General features: G+C 44.5%; 1 protein-coding gene across 2 annotated transcripts in view; it reads left to right on the top strand.

Moving 5' to 3' along the window:
• Nucleotides 1–21,108, top strand: part of MVB12B (multivesicular body subunit 12B) — a 192,800-nt gene that overhangs the window by 12,233 nt on the left and 159,459 nt on the right. For both annotated transcript variants that reach the window (XM_047069613.1, XM_047069621.1), the window contains exon 2: nucleotides 1,243–1,365. In XM_047069613.1, the coding sequence (XP_046925569.1) occupies nucleotides 1,243–1,365 (123 nt within the window). The remainder of the gene's footprint in view (nucleotides 1–1,242; nucleotides 1,366–21,108) is intronic.

The raw sequence follows: 21,108 nt of genomic DNA on the forward strand, positions 1-21,108 counted from the left end.
CTATTTAAAAGGCTGCAGTCATTTTTAATGGCCTCCGCCTTTTCTGATTCTAGGCTGGGAACTAAGAGTATTTCTTCTCCCTGCCTGTTTGGTTTGCTTTAGAAGCAGTAACCAGCTTTGAGAGATCTGGTAGACCTACAACCAGTGGGATTTAATTGCTGCAGAAGGAGGTGGAATTTAACTTGCTCTTTTTCACTGCTTGTCCTTTTAAAAGAACTAAAAGTCATTTACATAAGGTGTTACCTCTTTTATTTGCTTTCTGGTGCACTGCCTCTGGAGCTGCCCAGACCCAGTGCTCTCTATATCCTACTTGTCTCCTCTGGTCACATCAGGAGGCAGTCAGCAGCAGAATAATAATGCCATTTCCCCTCCCTGTCTCCCAAAGTCCCCGGCAAGAATTATGGTCATTGTTAGTGTTTAGCTTTGAGTAAGTGCCCACATGACCTGCAGGATTAAACACAACAGAGGCACCTGCCAGCCCTCCCAGGAACGGCACCTACCACGTTTCTAGCCAGTTATGCTGGACCTGTGTGCCCCAAGCCTGCCAGTCTCGTCTGCATTTTATTGAGTGCCTACTGTGTGCTAGGGACCCCTCTGGGCTCTTCATTTATATGACTCCCTTAGATCTCATGGCAGCTCTTTGACTGTCAGTACATTGACCTCTTGCTTGCTCAGAGTCATGAGCCAGTAAGCCATGGAGCCTGGACGTGAATGTCATTCCTTTGCCTCCGTGCCCAGAACACTTCCTTCCATGTGTCTGGAAGCCTGCCTGCTCCACAGTCCACGCTTGGTTGTGGTAGAGGCTGTGGATTTGGAAGTCTGCACCTCCCCAAGGAGATAATGTACGGGAGAGAGGTGAACAATGCTGTTAGATTTAGCTGCGTCTGATTTATCCTCAGAGAAGCTACTGGCATCTGTTCAGAAATCAGGCAGCTTGTTGAGAGAGTCAAGAATGGTTTGCTTTTGGGTTGGAGTCAAAGTCACTTCAGGGACGCCCTCCCTAACTCTGTTAGCCCAGAGTTCAAAGCCAACTTGAGAAGATCAGGGGTCAGAGATAACTTGAGTTCTTGATCTGAGGAAAGGGTCAGGTAAGGTCGGGGCTCCTGTAGCTGGTTCAGGTAGACAGAGCTTCGCTCCGGATATTTGCCCCAAGATTCTGGCTCTAAGTGTTTGAGACTTTGTATCATTCACTTTAAATGGTCAGTTTGAATTTTGTGCTTTCTTTTTCCTTCTTGGAACCAGGACCAGTCCACCATGCCTGAAGTCAAAGACCTTTCAGAAGCTTTGCCAGAGACGTCGATGGATCCCATCACGGGAGTGGGAGTGGTGGCTTCTCGGAACCGAGCCCCAACAGGCTATGATGTAGTAAGTCAAGATCCACTGATTCAACCGATATTTGCCTCCTGTGTTCAAGCCCCTCTGAACCTTGTACATAAATGTGCTTCTTCCCTCTAGGAACTTAAACAGAGGGGGAAAGCATCACCAGTGGGAAGTACGGGGAGTGTCCTAGTTTGGGAGTCCAAGAAGCTGAGTCCATCTGGGCTGTTTCCTGGCCTTGGCTAAATCAGTTGACTTCTGTGATGGTCAATTTCACCTTCTATAAAACTGAAGGGTTGGCCCTGTTGATTTCTAAAGTCACTGCTAGTTGTGACATTTCATGGAAAGGATCCAAGAGCCTAAAAGAGCCGTGGCGGTTGGCATCAGTGGTCCTGCATGTGTTAATGTCATCAGTGTATTGCCCTATGTTTGTATAGCTCTTTGCAGTTTGCAGAGCAGTTTCCTACCTGGGAACTCATTTGGCTGTCACGGTTCTCTGGAAGGCTCGGAGGATAAGTAGCTGTATCTTCCCTTTGCTGATTAAGAGAACCCAGGCTCTGATAAGTGGAGTGACAGAGCCCCAGTCCTTGGGAGTGGTGACTCAGGACCAGACCCCCTTCCGAGTCCAGTGCTCTGCCTGATTACACCACTACAGTTTAGCAGAGAACTTGCTGTGCTTTTCAGCAGGTGTCTGTGGTGGTGTTCAGTAGATGGCTGGAATTGGTTATTTTGTTGTTTCGTTACATACGTCTTGATTTGGCTCGAGCTTAAAAAGTGCTGAGTAACATGAGGAAGGTTTTGTTAACAGTGACTGTGGTCACATGTTCTGAGATTTTCAGGTGGCCTTATTTTTACTTTCCTCGTTTTGTTTAAGACAGTGTTTTATTCTTATTTATTGGAAGCGTGCACCAAGAATACATACGAGTAGAAGATTATGGGTCTCCTCAGCCAGCACTGAAAACCTGCCGCCATGATTATATTAGCATCTGATGTCCCAGGGGTGGGAGGGCTACGACAGCAGGGCCCAGAAGAAGCCCTAAGGCATGCTTTCTCTGCCTTGACACTGTTGACATTTTGGGCCAGATAATCAGAGACTTCTGTGCTGTGGGACTGTCCCATGCCACGTATATAGGATGCTTAGCAGCACGCCTGGCCTCTACCTACTAGATGCCAGTAGCACCCCCCCACCCCCGCCCAGTTGTGACAGCCCAAACTGTGTCCAGACATTACTGGTGTCCCCGGGTGGAAGGGATAGAGGGGCAAAAGCAAGCGCTGCTGGGAACACCACAGTATGTATCGGGCCAGCCAGCGCTGGGTCCTGTGCAAGGCAGCAGCAGCCTGTTAAAATGCTCCCCATCACTTCCCCAACTGTTTGAAAGCTTATAAACATTTTAAAAGTGAAAGGGCGAGGGAATCTTTTCTGACAAAGATTTGAGTCTTACCTGCTGTCTGACTTCAAAGCACTGTTTGAATGTATAACTTACCATAAAATAGAATCATTAGATATGGCTCTGTGCCATAAAACTCTTGGGAAGCTAATAAAAATGTTCCTGATTTGAGAAGCCAAAGTGTCTTTTGATGAATTAGATATGAAGCAGCAAGTCATGAATCAGGGCAGGGGCTCAGCGCTCACGCTCTCTGGGAGGACTGGCTCGGGGGTCGCTCTCCTGGGAGGGCTCATGCGGGGGGCTCACCCCCAGGGCATGGGTCTCCGCGCCTTCTTGTTATTCTCCTCTGTTGATCTGTGTCTTTAACATTCGGCTTGTACCTTTGGGGTCATCTGGAAAGCTTGGCTGGTGGGTGGCGGATGGCCTTTGATAGTCTGGTTTTCTGAAAGTCTTGGGAAGTCTGACAGGAGCAGAATCTATCCCTATCATTTTCTCCTAACATCTAGCTCAGGGCAGAAGAGCGCAGTGTCAAATGAGTAAAATTAATAAGCACATTTCATGATTATGCCGTACCACGCATTATAGTAAAAGGTGAGCAGGGCAAGAGGCCCCCGAGGGTCAGCCTGGCAATTACCCAGCCTCCGCACGCGCAGATGGAGAGTGTCCGGGCTCCCTCTGAAAGCCCTTCCAGGGAGAGGGGTGGGATTCCTCTCTTTGTGCTGACCACTGGATCGTCCTCAGGTAAGATCTGGTTCCCGAGAGGTCCGACCCCGAGTTCAAGGGGAATGGCGGGGAGGCCCGTTCCTTTTATCTAGAGTTTCACAGAAACTCAGCCTCCAAACCGAAATATAAGGCGTTTTATGGTGGCGGGTTCAGAGTTGCTTAGACCCAACGTCAGTGGCCGAGGAAGCCCTGCTGTAGATTTGTGGCGAGACCCCTCTCTGCCGGTCACATCTGCTGTAGGATTAGTCCCTCCAGTGCACAGAGTACGTTAAGTGCCGTGACCACGAAGCCCTGAGAGTTTGGCACCGATGGGCTGCTGGCCCTGGGTAGCACGGCCGCTTTAAAGTGAGCACAGGCCTTGTGGCTTGCTTGAAGTAAAAGATGCCGCCTGTGTGTTTATAAAAATTTGATTTTGTAACTTCTCTTTCCTCCAGGGCAGGGGAAGCTTCTTAGGCTAAGGGGCTGGGGATAATTTGTGAAGCTTCTCAGTTTATTGTCCCTATTTCTGCAGCCCTCTGTGAGATCGCCTGCCCCCCTGCCCTTTCTGTCCCACTGCCGCACTCTCAGATCTTAGAGCACCTGGTGCGGATGTTCCCTGGCGTCACAGGGCGGGCGGGTTGCACGTGTGACGCCACGGCATCTGCGTCCCGACTCTGTTGTCGGTGCCTGGCATTTGCTGAAGGTAGCACATGCTGTTGTATCATCTTTGGGTGGTCAGTTTTCCGTGACTCGGGATGCCAGAGACGCACTTCGTGCTAAAACTCTCCTGTGCAGAATTAACCTCTGATTTCCAAGTCAATCTGGGATGTAGCAATCTGAGGGCATCAGGCTGGCCGCAGCTGATGACCACTGTGGGTGTATTTCTCATGTATTTCCGCTGAAATACGTCCTAATACGTCCTACCTTTTATTTACATTCTTCGGCCTTTCTAAACGAGTGTTTACAACTCGGAGACTAATGCCTCAACACCGTATTTATGGGGCGACTCTTTCCAAAACGGAAATAGCTTCCTTTGACAATACACTTTCAGGTAATATACTTTCATATGATAACATACTGCTTTGGCAAAAACTAACGAAACGAAAAGTCAACAATACAGACAAAGAGTAATCAAACACTCTAGAGTGTTTTAATTAATTTATTTTAATTTCTTTGAGAGAGAGCAAGCGAGCAAGAGGGACAGAGGGAGAGAGAGAGGGAGAGAGATCGAGAGAGAGAGAGAGAGAAGAGAGAGAGAGAGAGAGAGAGAGAGAGAGAGAGAGAATCTTAAGCAGGCTCCACGCTTAGCGCAGAGCCCAACGTGGAGCTCGATCCCACGACCCTGGGATCATGACCTGAGCCGAAATCAAGAGTTGGACGCTCAACCGACTGAGCTACTCAGGCGCCCCTGGAGTGTTTTAATTTAAATTGTTTATTTATCCAGCCTGTTTTGTGAGTAAATACTATGTGCCGGCTAGGAACTGGGTATATGCTGATGCATGAAAACATCCAGTGTTCCTACCTTCACAAAACTTACAGTCCAGAGGGAGAGGAAGACAATCAAATGACACACAAATAAATGTAAAATAAAATTGTGCTAAGTGCTTGGCAGGGAAGTCCTAACAGACTGTTTTATTGATCAGATCTAGCTTTCCAGATCAGTCTACCTTTCTTGCTAAATTCCAGGTTATGACAGCATGAACCTGCTTCAGCTTCTAGAAATCCCTCCTTTTCTTCTCTACTCTGAGACCTGTCTGCCCCCTAGCTTTTTCTGAGACCCTCCCAGGGCGCCACCTCAGTTGTGCTTGGGGTTCTTAGCTCTGGCTCTCTCCCCTGCCTCTGCACTGTGCCATTTTTCCTGGTGACACCTGTGAGGTTGCCCTTGGCTGGGTACATACAGCTCCTTGCTAACCTGTCAGTGAGTGACTGCTCCCACCTTCTGCCTGAGTCGGGTTGGACAGTGTGCCTTGTCCTCTACCAGAGTCACTTTTTTTTTTCAGTTTATTTATTTATTTTGAGAGAGAGCAAGAGGGGCAGAGAGAGAGAGAGAGAGAGAGAGAGAATGAATTCCGAGCAGGTTCTACACTGTGAGTGCAGAGCCAAAACTGGGACTCGATCTCATGAATCATGAGATCATGACCCGAGCCAAAACCAAGAGTCAGACGCTTAATGGACTCAGCCACCCAGGTGCCCCCAGAGTCACTTTTAATGAGACTTACCTGGAACTTTAGGGGGAAGGAGAGTGAGAGAGTAAAATTCAGAGAATACGGACGCCTGCTACTGAGGCGCAGTGTCCTTTGACCCCTACTTGCCCAGACTCTTCTTTTATTCAGCCCACCTCCCAGCAGCCTTTAGGGTTGAGTTCCAGCCTCGGAGAGAGTAGGAGATATTTTTCTTTTTCCTCACGGCAATCTAACACCGCCTCCATTCTCTTCCTGAAAATCCTCACCCTACACACAAGAGTCTTTGTGGCACAGTGACCCCAAAGTGACAGATTATCCCCTAGCTCAGTGAGTATTTTCAGATGTCCAGGTGGAGGATTCTCAAGATTTTGTGAGTCTCAATCCTCTGGAGGACCCCACGCCCCAGATTCCGCTGCAGTACGTCTGGGCAGGGCCTGAGAATTTCATGTTGACCAATTCCCAGGTGACGTAGATACTGCCGGTCCAGGGGCCACACTTTGAGAACCACTGATCTAAATCAAATCATTCTTTTTATTATTTTTTTTATTTGAGAGAGAGAGAGAGAGAGAGAGAGAGAGAAAGAGAAGGAGAAGGAGGGGCAGAGAGAGAGGGAGACACAGAATCCGAAGCAGGCTCCAGGCTCCAAGCTGTCAGCACAGAACCCACGGACTGTGAGATCATGACCTGAGCCGAAGTCGGCCACTTAACCAACTGAGCCACCCAGGTGCCCCTAAATCAAGTCATTCTTAAACAGTCTCCGCATGTGGCCACCACACATCTACCTCAGGGAGGGCTGTGCTAACTTTTTCTGTTGTTTTTCAGCCTCTCCTGATTTAGAGTTCTGGAAGTCTCTGGGGATGTGTGTGTATGTGGGGTTTTTTTTTTTTTTGAAATATATTTTAAAAATATAAAATGGTACTACTGATATTTTCCCAGCTTCTAAAAAAATAGTATATTGTGGGCATAGATAGCTCTCTATCAGTCCATGTAGGTATATCTCATCTTTTTTTTTATCTTTTTTTTTATCTCATCTTTTTAATGACGAATATTGTATTGTCTGACTATGCCAACATTTAGCTAATCCCACATTGAAGGGCACTTAGTTTGTTTCCCATTTTTTTTTAATTTTTTTTAACGTTTTTTTTAAATTTATTTTTGAGACCAAGAGAGACAGAGCATGAACGGGGGAGGGGCAGAGAGAGGGGGAGACACAGAATGGAAGCAGGCTCCAGGCTCTGAGCCATCAGCCCAGAGCCCGACGCGGGGCATGAACTCACGTACCGCGAGATCGTGACCTGAGCTGAAGTCGGACGCTCAACCGACTGAGCCACCCAGGCGCCCCTCCCATTTTTGTTTGTAATACGCTAAACAAAATCCTTGTATATGTATCTTGCTGTGACTGTCCTATTAGCTCCCTAGAATAATTCCATAGGTTGGAATTACTGGGTCAGGATATTCACATTTTAATTTGATTAACATTACTGATTGCCTTCCAGAAAGGCTGTGACATTCTGTCAGTTTCTATTCTCATTAAGGTGAATGTGAATAAAATGAATTTGGGGGGGTGAGGGTGCAGGGGAATGAAAGGACTGAGTCTCCCCCTCCCCCAGGCTCTGTGCCCAACTTCCGGTGGTGCTGGCACACCGCCAGGAGGGAGGGCCTCGTGATTCTATGACACTTGTCGCAGTGCTACCTGTGGATCTTCTCCCCAAGGGGTCTGTCATCCCTGAGAAACAGATTCTGTGTAGGACAGAAATCCAGCTTTAATTTCACGTGATTTCAGCGTATCTTCCAGCCTCACATCCTTCTAGTCACTTCTTTGGCCTCATCGAACCTCTCACTTCCTCGTGTTTGGAATAAGCAGAAACTTGATACCGTCGTACCTCTAAGTCTACTTTTCCCATAATTCCAGAATTCCTGTACCTCTCCCCCACCTTTCTGGGGTAGAATTTGACTTCTCCTTCAAAACCCCGTTTGAGTAGCTCCTTAGTGAAACTTCACCTGACATTACTCGTTCGTGTATTTATTCACGCATCGGTTTCACGAATATTGTCGATCACCTGCTGTCGTGCGAGGCCCTGGGAATCCGAGGTCTGGTGAAAGGTGAGAGGTGAGCCTGGGAGGGTGGATGAGGCCGGATCACAACACAAAAGAGCCGGCTGCTCTTCTGAGGGTGGTGGGGGTCGTCAAAGGGCTTCAGGAGGAAGAGATTCTTAGATTCGTGTTTGCACAAGTTCACCTGGCGTGTGCAGCAAGGAGAATAATTGGAAGATGTAGGTACCAGGGTAAGGGGGGATGGATTTGGAGGCCGTGTGCTAGCGCGGGGTGAGAGACTGGTGGGCTAACCACAGCCGTGGAAACGGAAGACGTAGATGGATCTGAGGGACATGGGAACGTGGGACATGGGCACCCAAAGACATATTCTTCCACAGAAAAAAATGGATTCGAGTGTGGGGAGGCGGGCGCAGAGGCGAGGAACGGAAGGGCCAAGATGACATGTGGCTGTCTTGCTGGGCAGCTGGTGGATGCTTATGCTGTCGCCGAAATGGGAACGTGGACGGCCGGTGGGGGGGGGGGGATGCGGGTGGGGCGCGCGTGGAGCAAGGCGATGCCTCAGTTTGGGGCACGCTCAGTGAGGTGCTTGTGTGACGTCCAGGTGGAGCTGTTGAGGGGCCCTCGGTCTGCAGGTCTAGACAGAGATCTGGGGGTTGTCGTCACATGGTGGAGACCATGGTGTGACTGAAGTGTTCCTGGGACATGGTCCTGTCGCATCAGGGTCCCTGTCCGAGGCCCCCCGGGGTATCACTGAGTACTGGGTACGAAGGGGGCCCTGCAGAGGGGACTGGGGCTGAGCGTCCAGAGAAGTAGGTGGGAACTAGTAGGAAACTGAGGGGAAAATGAGTCTGTCTAGAAGAAGGGTAGCGTTCACAGTCGCCTAAAGGTTAAGGAAACTTCAGCTGAAAGGTTTCTGTTGGGTTAATGCCAAGGAAGCGGGGTAGACTCAGAAGCAAGACCGGAGTGGACCTGAAAAGCCCACCTGAAGTGGGAGGGGACCTTGAAGGCAGGGAGGGAGAGGGAGATGACAACAGGAGGGTGGCATGGGATCAGGAATCTTTTTTCCTTTGTTTACAGGCGGGAGCGTGTTTGAGCACGCCCGGTGGGGAGGAACCCGGGGAGAGGGGCTGTCTGAGGAAGCAGGGCCCACGAGGGGCAGAGGACTCGGCGTCCAGGGCCCCCCGGAGAAGAGCCAGGAAGCGATGCTTTTGCGTGGTTGCTGCTTCCTCCTGGCACCGTGAGCTGGGAAGCCAGCCTTGGTCACGGCCACGACCGGCGAGTGGGCCTCGCGGGCAGACACGGGCCGCTCGTGCCTTAAGCCTGCGCTTCCTCCGTCCCCTTTCTCTCAGCACAGCTGCTTACTTCTGAAACTAATTAGACGACAAAACCTTTCTTAAAAACTGCTGGACCTGAATAATTTATATATGCCCTAAATGTATGTGGGATTTTCTAAATAATTAGAAGTTTCGAATGCTTGAACTGTCAAATGTGAGTGGCGCTGGGGGGCCTAGGCGAGACCGGCTTCCCTCTGGGCCGGTGGGCTGTGTCGAGGGGGCACAGAGAGGGGTACGTTTAGAGTCCTATGCCCGCAAATGAGGTCCTACTTAGCACAGTGGTGAAAGAAAGAGGTAATCTGCTAGGTGCTGAAGCAGGTTCCAATAAGCTGGTCTTCTTATGTAGCGCCCAAGGAATTCTTAAAAAGTCACATGAGGGGCGCCTGGGTGGCGCAGTCGGTTAAGCATCCGACTTCAGTCAGGTCACGATCTTGCGGTCCGTGAGTTCGAGCCCCGCATCAGGCTCTGGGCTGATGGCTCGGAGCCTGGAGCCTGTTTCCAATTCTGTGTCTCCCTCTCTCTCTGCCCCTCCCCCCGTTCATGCACTGTCTCTCTCTGTCCCAAAATAAATAAAAAACGTTGAAAAAAAAAAAAAAGTCACATGAAAAGCCTGTGAAGACACTAACAATATCTTACTAGAAACCTATGGTGGGGGACCCTGGGTGGCTCAGTGGGTTGAACATCTGACTCTTGGTTTCGGCTCAGGTCATATTCTCACCGTTACATGAGATTGAGCCCCGTGTCCGGCTCTGTGCTGAGAACGTGGAGCCTGCTTGGGATCCTCTCTATCCTTTTCCCTCTGCCCCTCCTCTCTCTCTCTCTCTCTCTCTCAAAATAAATAAACATTAAAAAAAAAGAAACATATGGGGGACATCACATGGGAAATGTGGGGTGTAGTCATATGTCTAGTCTGATCCCAGCTGACACGCAGCCCTCCAGAAATCTGAGGTGCTACTTGTGACCGGAAAGCGGTCTCCTGACCAGAGCCCATGGCCTCGAGGAGCTGCCCCCACCTCCAAACTCTCTCTGCCTCCACAGAGCAAAAGCAGAAGCAAGGGGCAACAGCTTCTTCCTGCCGCCTCCGGTCCCCTCCCCACCGCTCTGCTGTCCAGAGCGGAAACCACTTCAGGCCGAGACCTGCCTCGCACACGGGTTTATTTTCAGAACCCGAGCTTGTTTTGAGAAAAAGCACCAGGTGTTCCTCCCTTTTGTTTTGTGAGAAAATACATTAAACGGAGAATTACTAAAAACACGGATAGTGGTTTTATGACCGGCCCCTGAGCCTTTGTTTCCTGTGGCTTGGATCAGCCAACTTCGTGCAACGCTGGCCTCCTCCCTGCTCGTTTGCCTGTGCCCTGCAGAGCCCTGCCTGGCCTCGGACATCCAGGAGGTGTGCGAGAAGCGTGCCTTGTCTGCTCTTAGCATGAGTCTGTCAGAAATAGTGGCTCGGTCTGTTAAGTGTCCGACTCCTGGTTTTGGCTCAGGTCATGATCTCATAGTTCATGAGTTCGAGCCTCACGTCAGGCTCCACACTGACCGCACAAAGCCTGCTTGGGATTCCTTTCTCTCTCTCTGCCCCTCCCCAGCTCATATGCTCGCTGTCTCTCTCTCTGTTTCTCTCTCTCTCTCTCAAAAAAAAAAAAAAAAAAAAAAAAAGAAAGGAAAAGAAAAGAAATAGTAGCTTGAATTGTCTACTTCTAGACTTCTGTCCCACCAACTCTGCATTTTGGTTCTGACACAAAGACTTTCTTCTCACTAGTGACTTTCTCTGCAGCTGATTCTTCTAGACAGCGGGGAGAACTTGACAGTGCGGCATTCTGGTGCCTCCTCTTGTTCGCTCACCTTCCTGTTCACCACTTAGAAGGGCTTCTGACAAAGAAACCCCAGTTAGCTGGGTTAAGGGAAAAGAGGGACCTGCTTTAATTTTCCTTTTTTTTTTTTTTTTTTCAGTTCAGCTTTTTATTTGGAGATCACTGTAGATTCACATGCAGTTGTAACGAGTAATACGGAAAGATCCTGTTTTTACTCAAGTTCCCCTTATAGTAACATCTTGCAAATTCAAGTACCACGTCACAACCAGGATAGTGACCCTGAAACAGTCAAGACACAGAAAGCCTCTGTTTTCAAATGGACCTGGGATTTTATTTTTACCCAGGTGTGATGAGGCCAAAGGATCAGGCGACAAGTGCTGCTGAAAAGGTAGTTTGTTCTATTCCCAGCTCCCAGGGGGAGGAGACAGGCCATACCACTGCAGGGCCACCCAGGGAAGCCCCAGCAAGGGGCAGGAGGCAGAGGGAGGAAGCAGGGGCAGGAGCCTTTACTGTGGTGTCTGTGCGAAAGGCAAGGCAGGTCAGGTGAGCAGACTTTGGACCCTCTGGTTGAAATCGTTTCCGTGGGCTCTAGGCTGGAGGGCTGGTCTCCAGTTGTCAGATACCTGGCCCTGGGGTGATTTAGGCCAGGGGAACAGTGGAAGGAGCCTGGTAAAAGGAGGTGGATGGGGCTATAGACTCGGGGTTGGTCTGTGCAACTCAAGGTTGCGTGTAAACGCTGTGCTCATAGGCAAGTTGTATACAATCTCTAGCAGTTAACTAACATCTTCCTTAAGCGCAGAAAACTACTAATTTGTTCTCTGTTTCTATAATTTTGTCATTTCAGAAACGTTCTGTAAATGGAATCCTGCAGCATGTAACCTTTTGAGATTGGCTTTTTTATTGTTGTTTTTCAAAAACTCGGCATAAATCTCTGGAGATTCATCTATTGCGCTTTTCATAGCCAAATTGCATTCATTGGTGCGGCTGCACCACACTTTATCTAGCTGTTTACCTATTGAAGGACATCTTGGTTGTTGCCAGTTCGGAGCTATTGTGAAGAAAGCTGCTGTAAATACTTGCGTACACGTTTTTGTGTTAACGTACGTTCTGGTTCCTCTGGGATAAAGGCCCAGGCGTGCGGCCGCTGGTCATAGGAGAGGTTCATGTTTAGCTCTTTTAAGAAAATGCCAGATTCTTTTCCTGGGCGACTGTAACCTTTTACATTCCCGCTGGTAGTGTATAAATGACCCAGTTTCTCTGCCTCCTTTCTGACATTTATTATTGTCCTTTTTTTTTAGTATTAGACATTCCGATAGGCGTGTAGTTATTCGTCACTTGGTTTCATTTGTATTATGCTAGTGGCTGATGACGTCAGACACCTTTTCACTTATTTGCCATATCACATCTGTCTCTTCCGTGAAATGCCACTCCATCTCGCACTCCTTTCCTAATTAGGTTGTTTGGGGTTTTTCCTGTTTGAAGAGTCTATGTGTATTTTAGGTACGAGACTTTTGTTGGTTATGTGGTTTAGAAATCTTTTCTTCTGGTCCATACTTGTCTTTTTATTTTAACAGGGTCTCGGACGAGCAAACGTTTTAAATTTTGACAAAGCCCCACCTACCAATTTTTCCATTTATCAATCATGTTTTTGGTGCCAAGTCTAAGAACTGTTAGCCTGGCCTTAGATCCTGAAGATTTCTCCTATTTTTTTTTTTCCTACAAGATGTGTAGTTTTACATTTAAGTGATACATTTTGACTTAGATTTTGTATAAGGTGTGGACTTAGGTCTGCGTCCTCTTTGTTTTCTGCTGTGGATGAATGGCTGCTCCAGTACCATTTGTTGGAGAGGCAACCTTTCCTTTCCTCTTGAATTGCTTTTGAGCCTTTAGAAAAAATCAGTTGGGCATATTTGTGTGGCTCTCTCTTAGGTTCCATTCTGTGTGTATAGCCCTCCACCAATACCACACAGTATTGATTACTGCAGCTCTGTAATAAGTCTTGAAATTGGGTAGAATGATTCCTCCCACTTGATTCTTCTTTTTAAAAATTGTTTCAGTTGTTCGAGTCCTTTGTCTTTCCATATAAATTCTAGCATAATCTTGTCCATATCTATAAGAAATATGCTGGAATTTAGATGGGAACTAACATTTAAAAGGGGTTCTGACCCAGTTCCAGCATGGCGGGGGGGGGTTCTCCACACCAACAACAAGCAGTTCTGACCCCAGCAGTGGGTGTACTCTAGATCAACCATGAACTGTCTGCCCAGAGATAGCATCACGTCCTACAGGTTGAAGGCTCAGTCCCGCAAGACTTCCCCCTCCCCCACTTCAAATGACCACCACAGGCTGGGTTGTCACCTGTGCTTCTGACCTACCAGTTACAGATCAGAGGTTCCAACTACCGCTTCCTTGGGTTCAATTAATTTGCTAGAGTGGCTCACAGAGCTCAGAGAAACATTTTACTTATGAGATCACCAGTTTATTATAAAAGGATATAACCCAGGGGGGGGGTGCCTGGGTGGCTCAGTCATCTAAGTGTCCAATGTCGGCTCAGGTCATGATCTCATGTGTGAGTTGGAGCCCCGCATTGGGCTCACTGCTGTCAGCCCAGAGCCTGCTTCGGATCTTCTGTTCCCCTCTCTCTGTCCCTCCCCCATTCCCGCACATGCTCTCTCTCTCTCAAAAGTAAATAAAACATTACATAAAACAAAGGATATAACCCAGAACAGCCAGAAGTAAGAGAGGCCTAGGCCAAGGTGTGGGGAGAGGGCGTGGGACTCCTGTGCTCTTTCTTCCAGTGCACCATTCTCCCCACATCTCCACGTGCTCACCAACTTGAACTTGGAAGCTCTCTAATCCCCATCCTTTTGGATTTTTATGGAGGCTTCATTCCATAGGCATGATTGATTAAATCATTGGCCATTGCTGATTGATTCAACCTCCAGCTCCTCTTCCCTCCCAGAAATCAAGGGGTGGGACTACAAGTTCCAACCTTTTATTCATGGTTGGTTCCCTGGGCAGCCCCCATCTTAGGTGCTTCTCCAAAGTCACCTGATTAACATAAACCCAGTTGTGGTAGAAAGGGGCTTGTTATAAACAGTAAGACACCTCTCTGACCTTTGTGGCTCTGAAACAATTTCAGGAACTGAGGACAAGAGGCCAAATATTATAACAAAAGATAGTCCCATTACTCTTACTGCTCAGGAAATTCCAAGGGTTTGGGGAGCTATGAACTAGAAACCGCGAGTGAAGACCAAATATGTATGTCTTTTTTTTTTTTAATGTTTATTTATTTTTTGAGAGAGAGCGAGCGAGGGAGCGCAAGAGTAGGGGAGGGGCAAAGGATCCAAAGTAGGCTCTGTGCTGACCGCAAAGAGCCTGACACGGGACTTGAAACCACAAACCCTGAGATCACAACCTGAGCCAAAGTCGGATGCAGAGCCAACTGAACCACCCAGGCACGCTACCAAATACGTATTTATTATTATAAATCACAGTGTCAGGGGGCACCTGGGTGCCTCAGTCACTTAAGCATCCAGCTTTGGCTCAAGTCATGATCTCACAGTTTGTGAGTTCGAGCCCTGCATAGGGCTCTGTGCTGACAGCTTGAAACCTGGAGCCTGCTCCGAGTTCTGTCTCTCTCTCTCTCTTTCTCTCACTCAAAAATAAATAAACATTAAAAAATTTTAAATTACAGCATCACAATATTAAATCTATATCAATTTGAGGAGATTCACATCTTTACTATGTTGAATTTCCCAATTTGTGAGCATAATATTGTCTCCATTTATTTAGTATTTTGATTACTTTCACCAGCATTTTTTAGGTTTCAGCAGATAAGCTATATACGTTTGATATAATTGAACTTAAGTACTTCATTTTTAATTTTGAGCAATTGTAAATGGAGTTGTATTTTTATTTATTTATTTGTTTATTTCCAAGTTTATTTATTTGAGAGAGAGAGAGAGAGCAAGAGGGAAAATCCCAAGGAGGCTTCCCACTGTCAGTGTAGAGCCTGATGTGGAGCTCAAACTCACAAACCATGAGATCATGACCTGAGCCAAAATCAAGAGTTGGACACTTAACTTACTGAGCCACCCAGGTGCTCTCTATTTTTAATTTTGATGTCTGTGAGTTCATTGCTATTATATAGAAATAGAATTGGTTTTTGTATGGTTATCTCTGCTGAACTCACTGTTGTATGTTTATCTTTGCTGAACTTTTGAGACCTTGCTGAACTTACTTATTAGTGTATATTCCTTGGGATTTTCTGTGTAGACCATCACATCAGTTTTTCTTCCTTTTTAACCTATATGTCTTTTATTTCTTTTTCTTGCCGTATTGCAATGGCTGGAACTTCTAGCACTGTGTTGCATAGAAGTGGTGGCAGTAGGACATCCTTGCCTTATTCCTGATCACAGGGAGAAAGCATTCAGTCTTTCACCATTAAGTATAATATTATCTGTAAGGGTTTTTTTTTTTTAATTTTTTGTCTGTTTATTTAGTTTAAGAGTGACAGAGACAGTACGAATGAGGGAGGGCAGAAAGAGAGAGGGAGAGAGAGAAAATGCCAAACAGGCTTTGTGCTGTCATCACACAGCCCCATGTGGGGCTTGAACTCACGAAACCATGAGATCATGACCTGAACCAAAACTAAGAGTCGGACACTTAACCAACTGAGCCACCCAGGCTCCCTGCTGTAGGTTTTTTTATAGATGCTCTTTATCAAGTTGAAGAAGTTCCCTTCTATTCCTGTTTTTCTGAGTATTTTTATCGTGAATGGGTGTTAAATATTGTCAGATGCCTTCCCTGCATTGATTGATAAGATCATGTGTTTTTTTTTTCTTTAGCCTGTTAATGGGTGTATTACATTGATGGATGTTTGAATAATGAACCAGCCTTGCAAACCTTGAATAGATTCCACCTAGTTGTGGTGTATAATTCTTTCTACTTATTGTTGAATTCTTTTTGCTAAGACATTTTTTGCTAATATATATCAGTATTCATGAGAGATATTGATCTGATATCTTGATATTAATTTTCTTTTGGTACCATTTCTATCTGGTTTGGCAATACTAGATTCATAAAAGGAATTGGAAAGTGTTTCCTCCTTTTCTGTTTTCTGGAGGGGATTGTGTAGAATTGGTGTTAATAAAATGTTGGATTTTAATGTTAGGTAGAATTCTCTAATCTCTAATGAGATAGTCTGGACCTGGACATTTACTTTTTGTATATTCTAAAATGATGACTTCAGTATCCTTACTAGTTATAGGGTTATTCAAATAATTTATTTCATATTGGGTAAGTTATAGTAGTTTATGTTTTTTGAGGAATTGATCCTTTTCATCTAAGTTATCCAATTTATGAATGTAGAATTGTTCATAGCATTCCATTATTATCCTTTTGATGTCTGCAGAGTCTGTAATAATACTCTCCATTTATGATATTGGTAATTTGTGTCTTCCTTCTTTTTCTCTTTGTCAGTCTCCGTAGAAGTTTGCCAATTTTATTAACCTTTAAAAAAACCCCAGCTCTTCACTTCATTGGTTTTTCTCTGTATTTGCCTTCTCAATTTTATTGATTTCTGCTTTTATCTTCATTATTTCCTTCCTTTGCTGACTGTAGGTTTATTTTGCTCTTTTTCTAGATTCTGGAGGAAGGAGCTTGGATTATTGATTTGAGACTTTTCCTCATTTCTCATGTATGCATTTAGTTCTATGAATTTCCCTGTCAATAATGCTTTAGCTACGTCCCACAAATTTTCATACATTTTTTAAAAATTTTCATTCTGTTCAATGTATTTTTAAATTTACCTTTAAATTCTTTTACCCATGGATTGTTTAGAATTGTGTTATTTAGTTTACCAGCATTTAATGATTTTCCTGGAATTTTTCTGTTATTGATTTCTAGTTTGATTCGATTGTGGTTGGAGAACACACTCTGTATGATTTCAGTTATTTTAAATTTGTTGAGGTTTGTTTTATGCCCATGAAATGGTCTATTTTGGCATACAGTCTATGGTCACTTGAAAGACTGTGTATTTGTTACTGAGAGGAATTTTTTTTAAAAGAGGATTAGATCCTCTTGGTTGATAGTGTTGTTGTGCTCTTCTGTATCCTTGCTGATTTTCTGTCTAGTTATTCTATCAGTTTTTGAGATCAGGGTATTGAAGTCTCCAACTACAATTTCGAAATTTTCTGTTTTTCCTTTCAGTTCTATAGTTTTAGCTTCATATGTATTTTACAGCACTGTTTTCTGGTACATACACATTTAGGATTGCTGTCTTTTTGGTGTACTGACCCATTATTATATAATGTCCCTTTCTGTCTCATAATTTTCTTAGCTCTGAAGTCTTATTTTATCTGATATTAATATAGTTATTCCTGCTTCCTTTTAATTAATATTTAATAACTTCTTCTATACTTTTACTTGAGCCTACCTATAGCATTATATTTGAAATAAGCCTTTTGTAGGCTGCATATAGTTAGATCATGATTTTAAATCTACTCTGCCAATCTCTGTCTTTTAATTGGTGTATTTAGACCACTTATATTTAATGTAATTATTGATATTTTGAGGCTAAACCTGACATTTTATTTTTGATTTTCTGTTTTTGTTTGTTTGTTTCTGTGTCCTTTCTCCCATCTTCCCATGGGTCACTTGAACATCTGTTAGAATTTCATTTTTGCTTATCTAATTGTTTTTGAGTGTCCCTTTAATAGATTTTTTTTAGTGGCTTCTCTAGGTATTACAGTGTATGTGTGTGTGTGTGTGTGTGTGTGTGTGTGTGTGTCTTATAACAATCTACTGGTAACCTCATTTTACTTACTTCAGGTGAAGTGTAGAACCCTTACTCTCTTTTATGTCCCTTTACTTTCCCTCATTTATAATATAATTATCTTAAATATTTTCTCTACATATATTTAGAACCTTGTCAGTGTTATGATTTTTGCTTCCACCATCAAACATAACTAGAAATTCAAGAGAAGGAAAGTCTATTTACCTGCATTTTTGCTTACCATATTTTTTTTCTTCCTTCCTGATGTTTCAGAGTTTCCGCTTTTATCATTTCTGTTTAGAGGACTTCCTTTAGCCATTATTTTAGAGTATTTCTGCTTATGACAAATTCTCTTAGTTTTTTTAAATCTGAGAATGTCTCTATTTCCTGTTCATTCCTAAAGGATATTTCACTGGATATAGGATTCTGGGTTGACAGTTCTTTTAGCACTTGAAAAATGATGTGCCATTTCCTTCTGGCTACCGTGATTTCTAGTGAGAAATCTGCTGTCATTCAAATTGCTCTTCCCTTAATAGGTAAAAAATTGTCTCTTTCTCACTTCTTCAAAAAAATGTTTTTTTCCCTAATTTTTCAGAAGTTTGTGATGTTTCTTGGTGGGCATTTTTTTGGATATATTTGGACTTTGCTTACCTTTTTTGACTCTGCAGCTTTATGTCTGTTGCTAAATTTAGAGTTTTTCACCATTATTTCTTCAGATACTTTTTCAAACTTACCCGCTTTCTCTTGTCATGGAACTCTAATGGCAGAAATGTTAGATCTTTTGTTACAGTGCCACAGGTCCCTGAAGCTCTGTTTATGATTTGTGCAGTCTGTTTTCTCTCTGTTGGGTAATTTCTGGTCTGTCTCCCAGTTCACTGATTCTTTCTTCTCTCTTCCATGCTGATACTGAGCCCACCCATTAACTTTATTTCAGTTACTGTATTTTTCAGTTCTAAAATTTCAATTCAGTTTTTTGTATTTTCTATTTCTTTCTGAGACTTGCTGTTTGCTAAGACTTTCTATTTTTTTTCATTTGCTTGAAGCGTGTGCATAATTGCTCAGTGAAGCATTTTCATGATGGCTGCTTTAAATTGTTTTTTTCTTTCAGATAATTCTAACATGTCTGTCATCCTGATTTGGGTGTCTATTAATTATTTTTATTCAGTTTGAGATCTCTGTTTCTTTGTGATGTTTTTGATGAGTGAGTTTTGATTACAACTTGGAAATTTTGGGTATTATGTTGTGAGATGCTGGATCTCATTTAAACCTTCTGTTTTAGCTGGCTTCTTTTGACACAATTCTGGTAGGAAAACGGGAGGAAACTACCTCTTTACTGCCAGAAAGAAATAGAATTCCAGTTTCCCCACTTGGCCTCTGTTGACACCCGAGAGGTAGGGCTCCTTGTTATTGCTGGACAGAGGTAGGAGTTCTAACTCCCTACTTACCCCCCACTTATACCTCCCTGATAGGAGTGCCTCATTACAACTCCCCTGTGGCTTCTAGTGACATCACATGGTTGGGAAGGTGTCCTTGTTAGATATCATGGTGATATCTAACAGAGAGGTCCTGCCTGTCTGTTAGACCTCTTCAACATCACCCCATAGGGGAGAGGGAGAGATGTGGGGAGGGGTACCACATTACCATCTGGTGGGGATGAAAGTCCTGGCTCCCTACTTGGCCTTCCCTGACACCATCTTGGCAGAGATGTTAGGATGCACCATGACAGCCTGGTGAGGGTGGGAGTCTAGATTCTCTACTCTGACATTGCTGGCATGAGTGGGAGTGGGCACAGTATTTTATATCGTGTCTGGAGTAGATCTGTTAATGTCTAAAAGTTTCTGTCTTGCTAGGATGCCCCTTTGGCTGGAGAAAGCAGACTTTTGTTGGGGCTTTTTTGGTCTGTGTCTGTTGCTCTTTCTGGGTTGCTGGCTTCTTTAGCTCTAAGACTGGGATATGTAGGGCAAACAGAAACCCACAGAACTCACCATCATGTTGTTCCTTGGGTCCTGAGGTCCCTAGCCGTCTGCCTTCTTCTGTCACCTTCCAGGGTTTACTTATGTTTGTTTTGTGTAATATCCAGGGTTTTTAGTTGTACTTAGTGGGAAGAATAGGGAAAAGCGTATGCATCCCATTTTCCTGGAAGTGGAAGTCCTGGCTTGCTTTAATTTTATGTTAATTCTGGGTTAACCAGAGAATCTGTTTGTTTCTACGCCTGTCGGAAATCTTTCTAAAACATTTATGTTTCAGCCTTATTATGTTTATAGGCAAGAAATATGCTACTGGGAGCTTGCAAAATACTTGCCAGTTACTCCTTAATGTCGACAAGACTCGAAATGCTTCAGGGCCACCTTTCTAATTTTTGTGGCCCACATTAAAGTATTAAGAGACTGTTTGCATGAGGGATGGTGCATATTTGGAGGAGAACATGTGGTTGAAGTTGAGAATTGTGGGTGATGAGCTATGTTATTGAAAGATTGAGGATTACTGGAGGGGAGGTAGAGTCCATGAAATGTCTCCAAATAGGGGAGATGACAGTGGAAGGCAGCATCTGTTCTGATTCTTGAAGTGGGTAGACACCCAGGGGTTCTAGCAACCAGTTGTATTTATTAAGTAGTTATTTGTAAAGTCTTGCTTTGTTTTAATAGCAGGTAACTATTAATAGTTTGGTCTCTATCCTTCAAATCCCTTTTCTGTGAATTTGAATATACAGTTGATCCTGGGCACCTGAGTAGCTCAGTCAGTTAAGCGATCAACTCTTGGTTTCAGCTCAGGTCATGATCTCACAGTTTGTGAGTTCAAGCCCTACATCAGGCTCCACACTGTTACAGTGTGGAGCCTGCTTGAGATTCTCTCTCTCTCCCTCTCTCTCTGCCCCTCCTGTGTGTTCTCTCTCTCAAAATAAATAAACTTTAAAAAATATTTTTAGAAATACAGTTGATCTTTGAACACCATGGGCTTGAAAAGTGCAGGCCCACTCATGTGGATTTTTTTCAACAAGTACAGTGAAGTGCCATAAATGTGTTTTCTCTTCCTTATGATTTTCTTAATAGCAGTTTCTTTCTCTAGCTTACTTTATTATAAGAATATGGTATAGGATACATATAACATACAAAATATATGTTAATCACCTGTTTATGTTATCAGTAAGGCTTCCAGTCAATAGTAGACCATTGATAGTTTTGGGGAGGGTCATAAGTTATACATGGATTTTCTGCTGCACACAGGGGGTGTTGGTGCCCCTAACCCCCACATTGTTCAAGGGTCAGCTGTACTTATATATAAAGAGAGAAGATGTATAGTTTAGTGGTAAAAGCATAGACTCTGGAACCCTCCTACCTGGGTTCAAATCTTGGCTCTGCCATTTATTAGCTGTGTGATCTTGGTCAAGGTACTGTACCTCTTAGTGCCTCAGTTTCCTTGTCTCTAAAGTGGGGATTAATAACAGCTTTCCTCATAGAATTGTATGGGGGTTAAGTGGGCTAATGTTTGTAAAGTGATTAAAATAGTAACTTGGCTTAAGCTAGGTAGCTGTTACTATAT

This window comes from Lynx rufus, unplaced genomic scaffold (assembly GCF_022079265.1).
Source record: "Lynx rufus isolate CCGP_SWC_20201006 ecotype Redwood Valley unplaced genomic scaffold, mLynRuf1.p SCAF_10, whole genome shotgun sequence".
Taxonomy (NCBI): domain Eukaryota; kingdom Metazoa; phylum Chordata; class Mammalia; order Carnivora; family Felidae; genus Lynx; species Lynx rufus.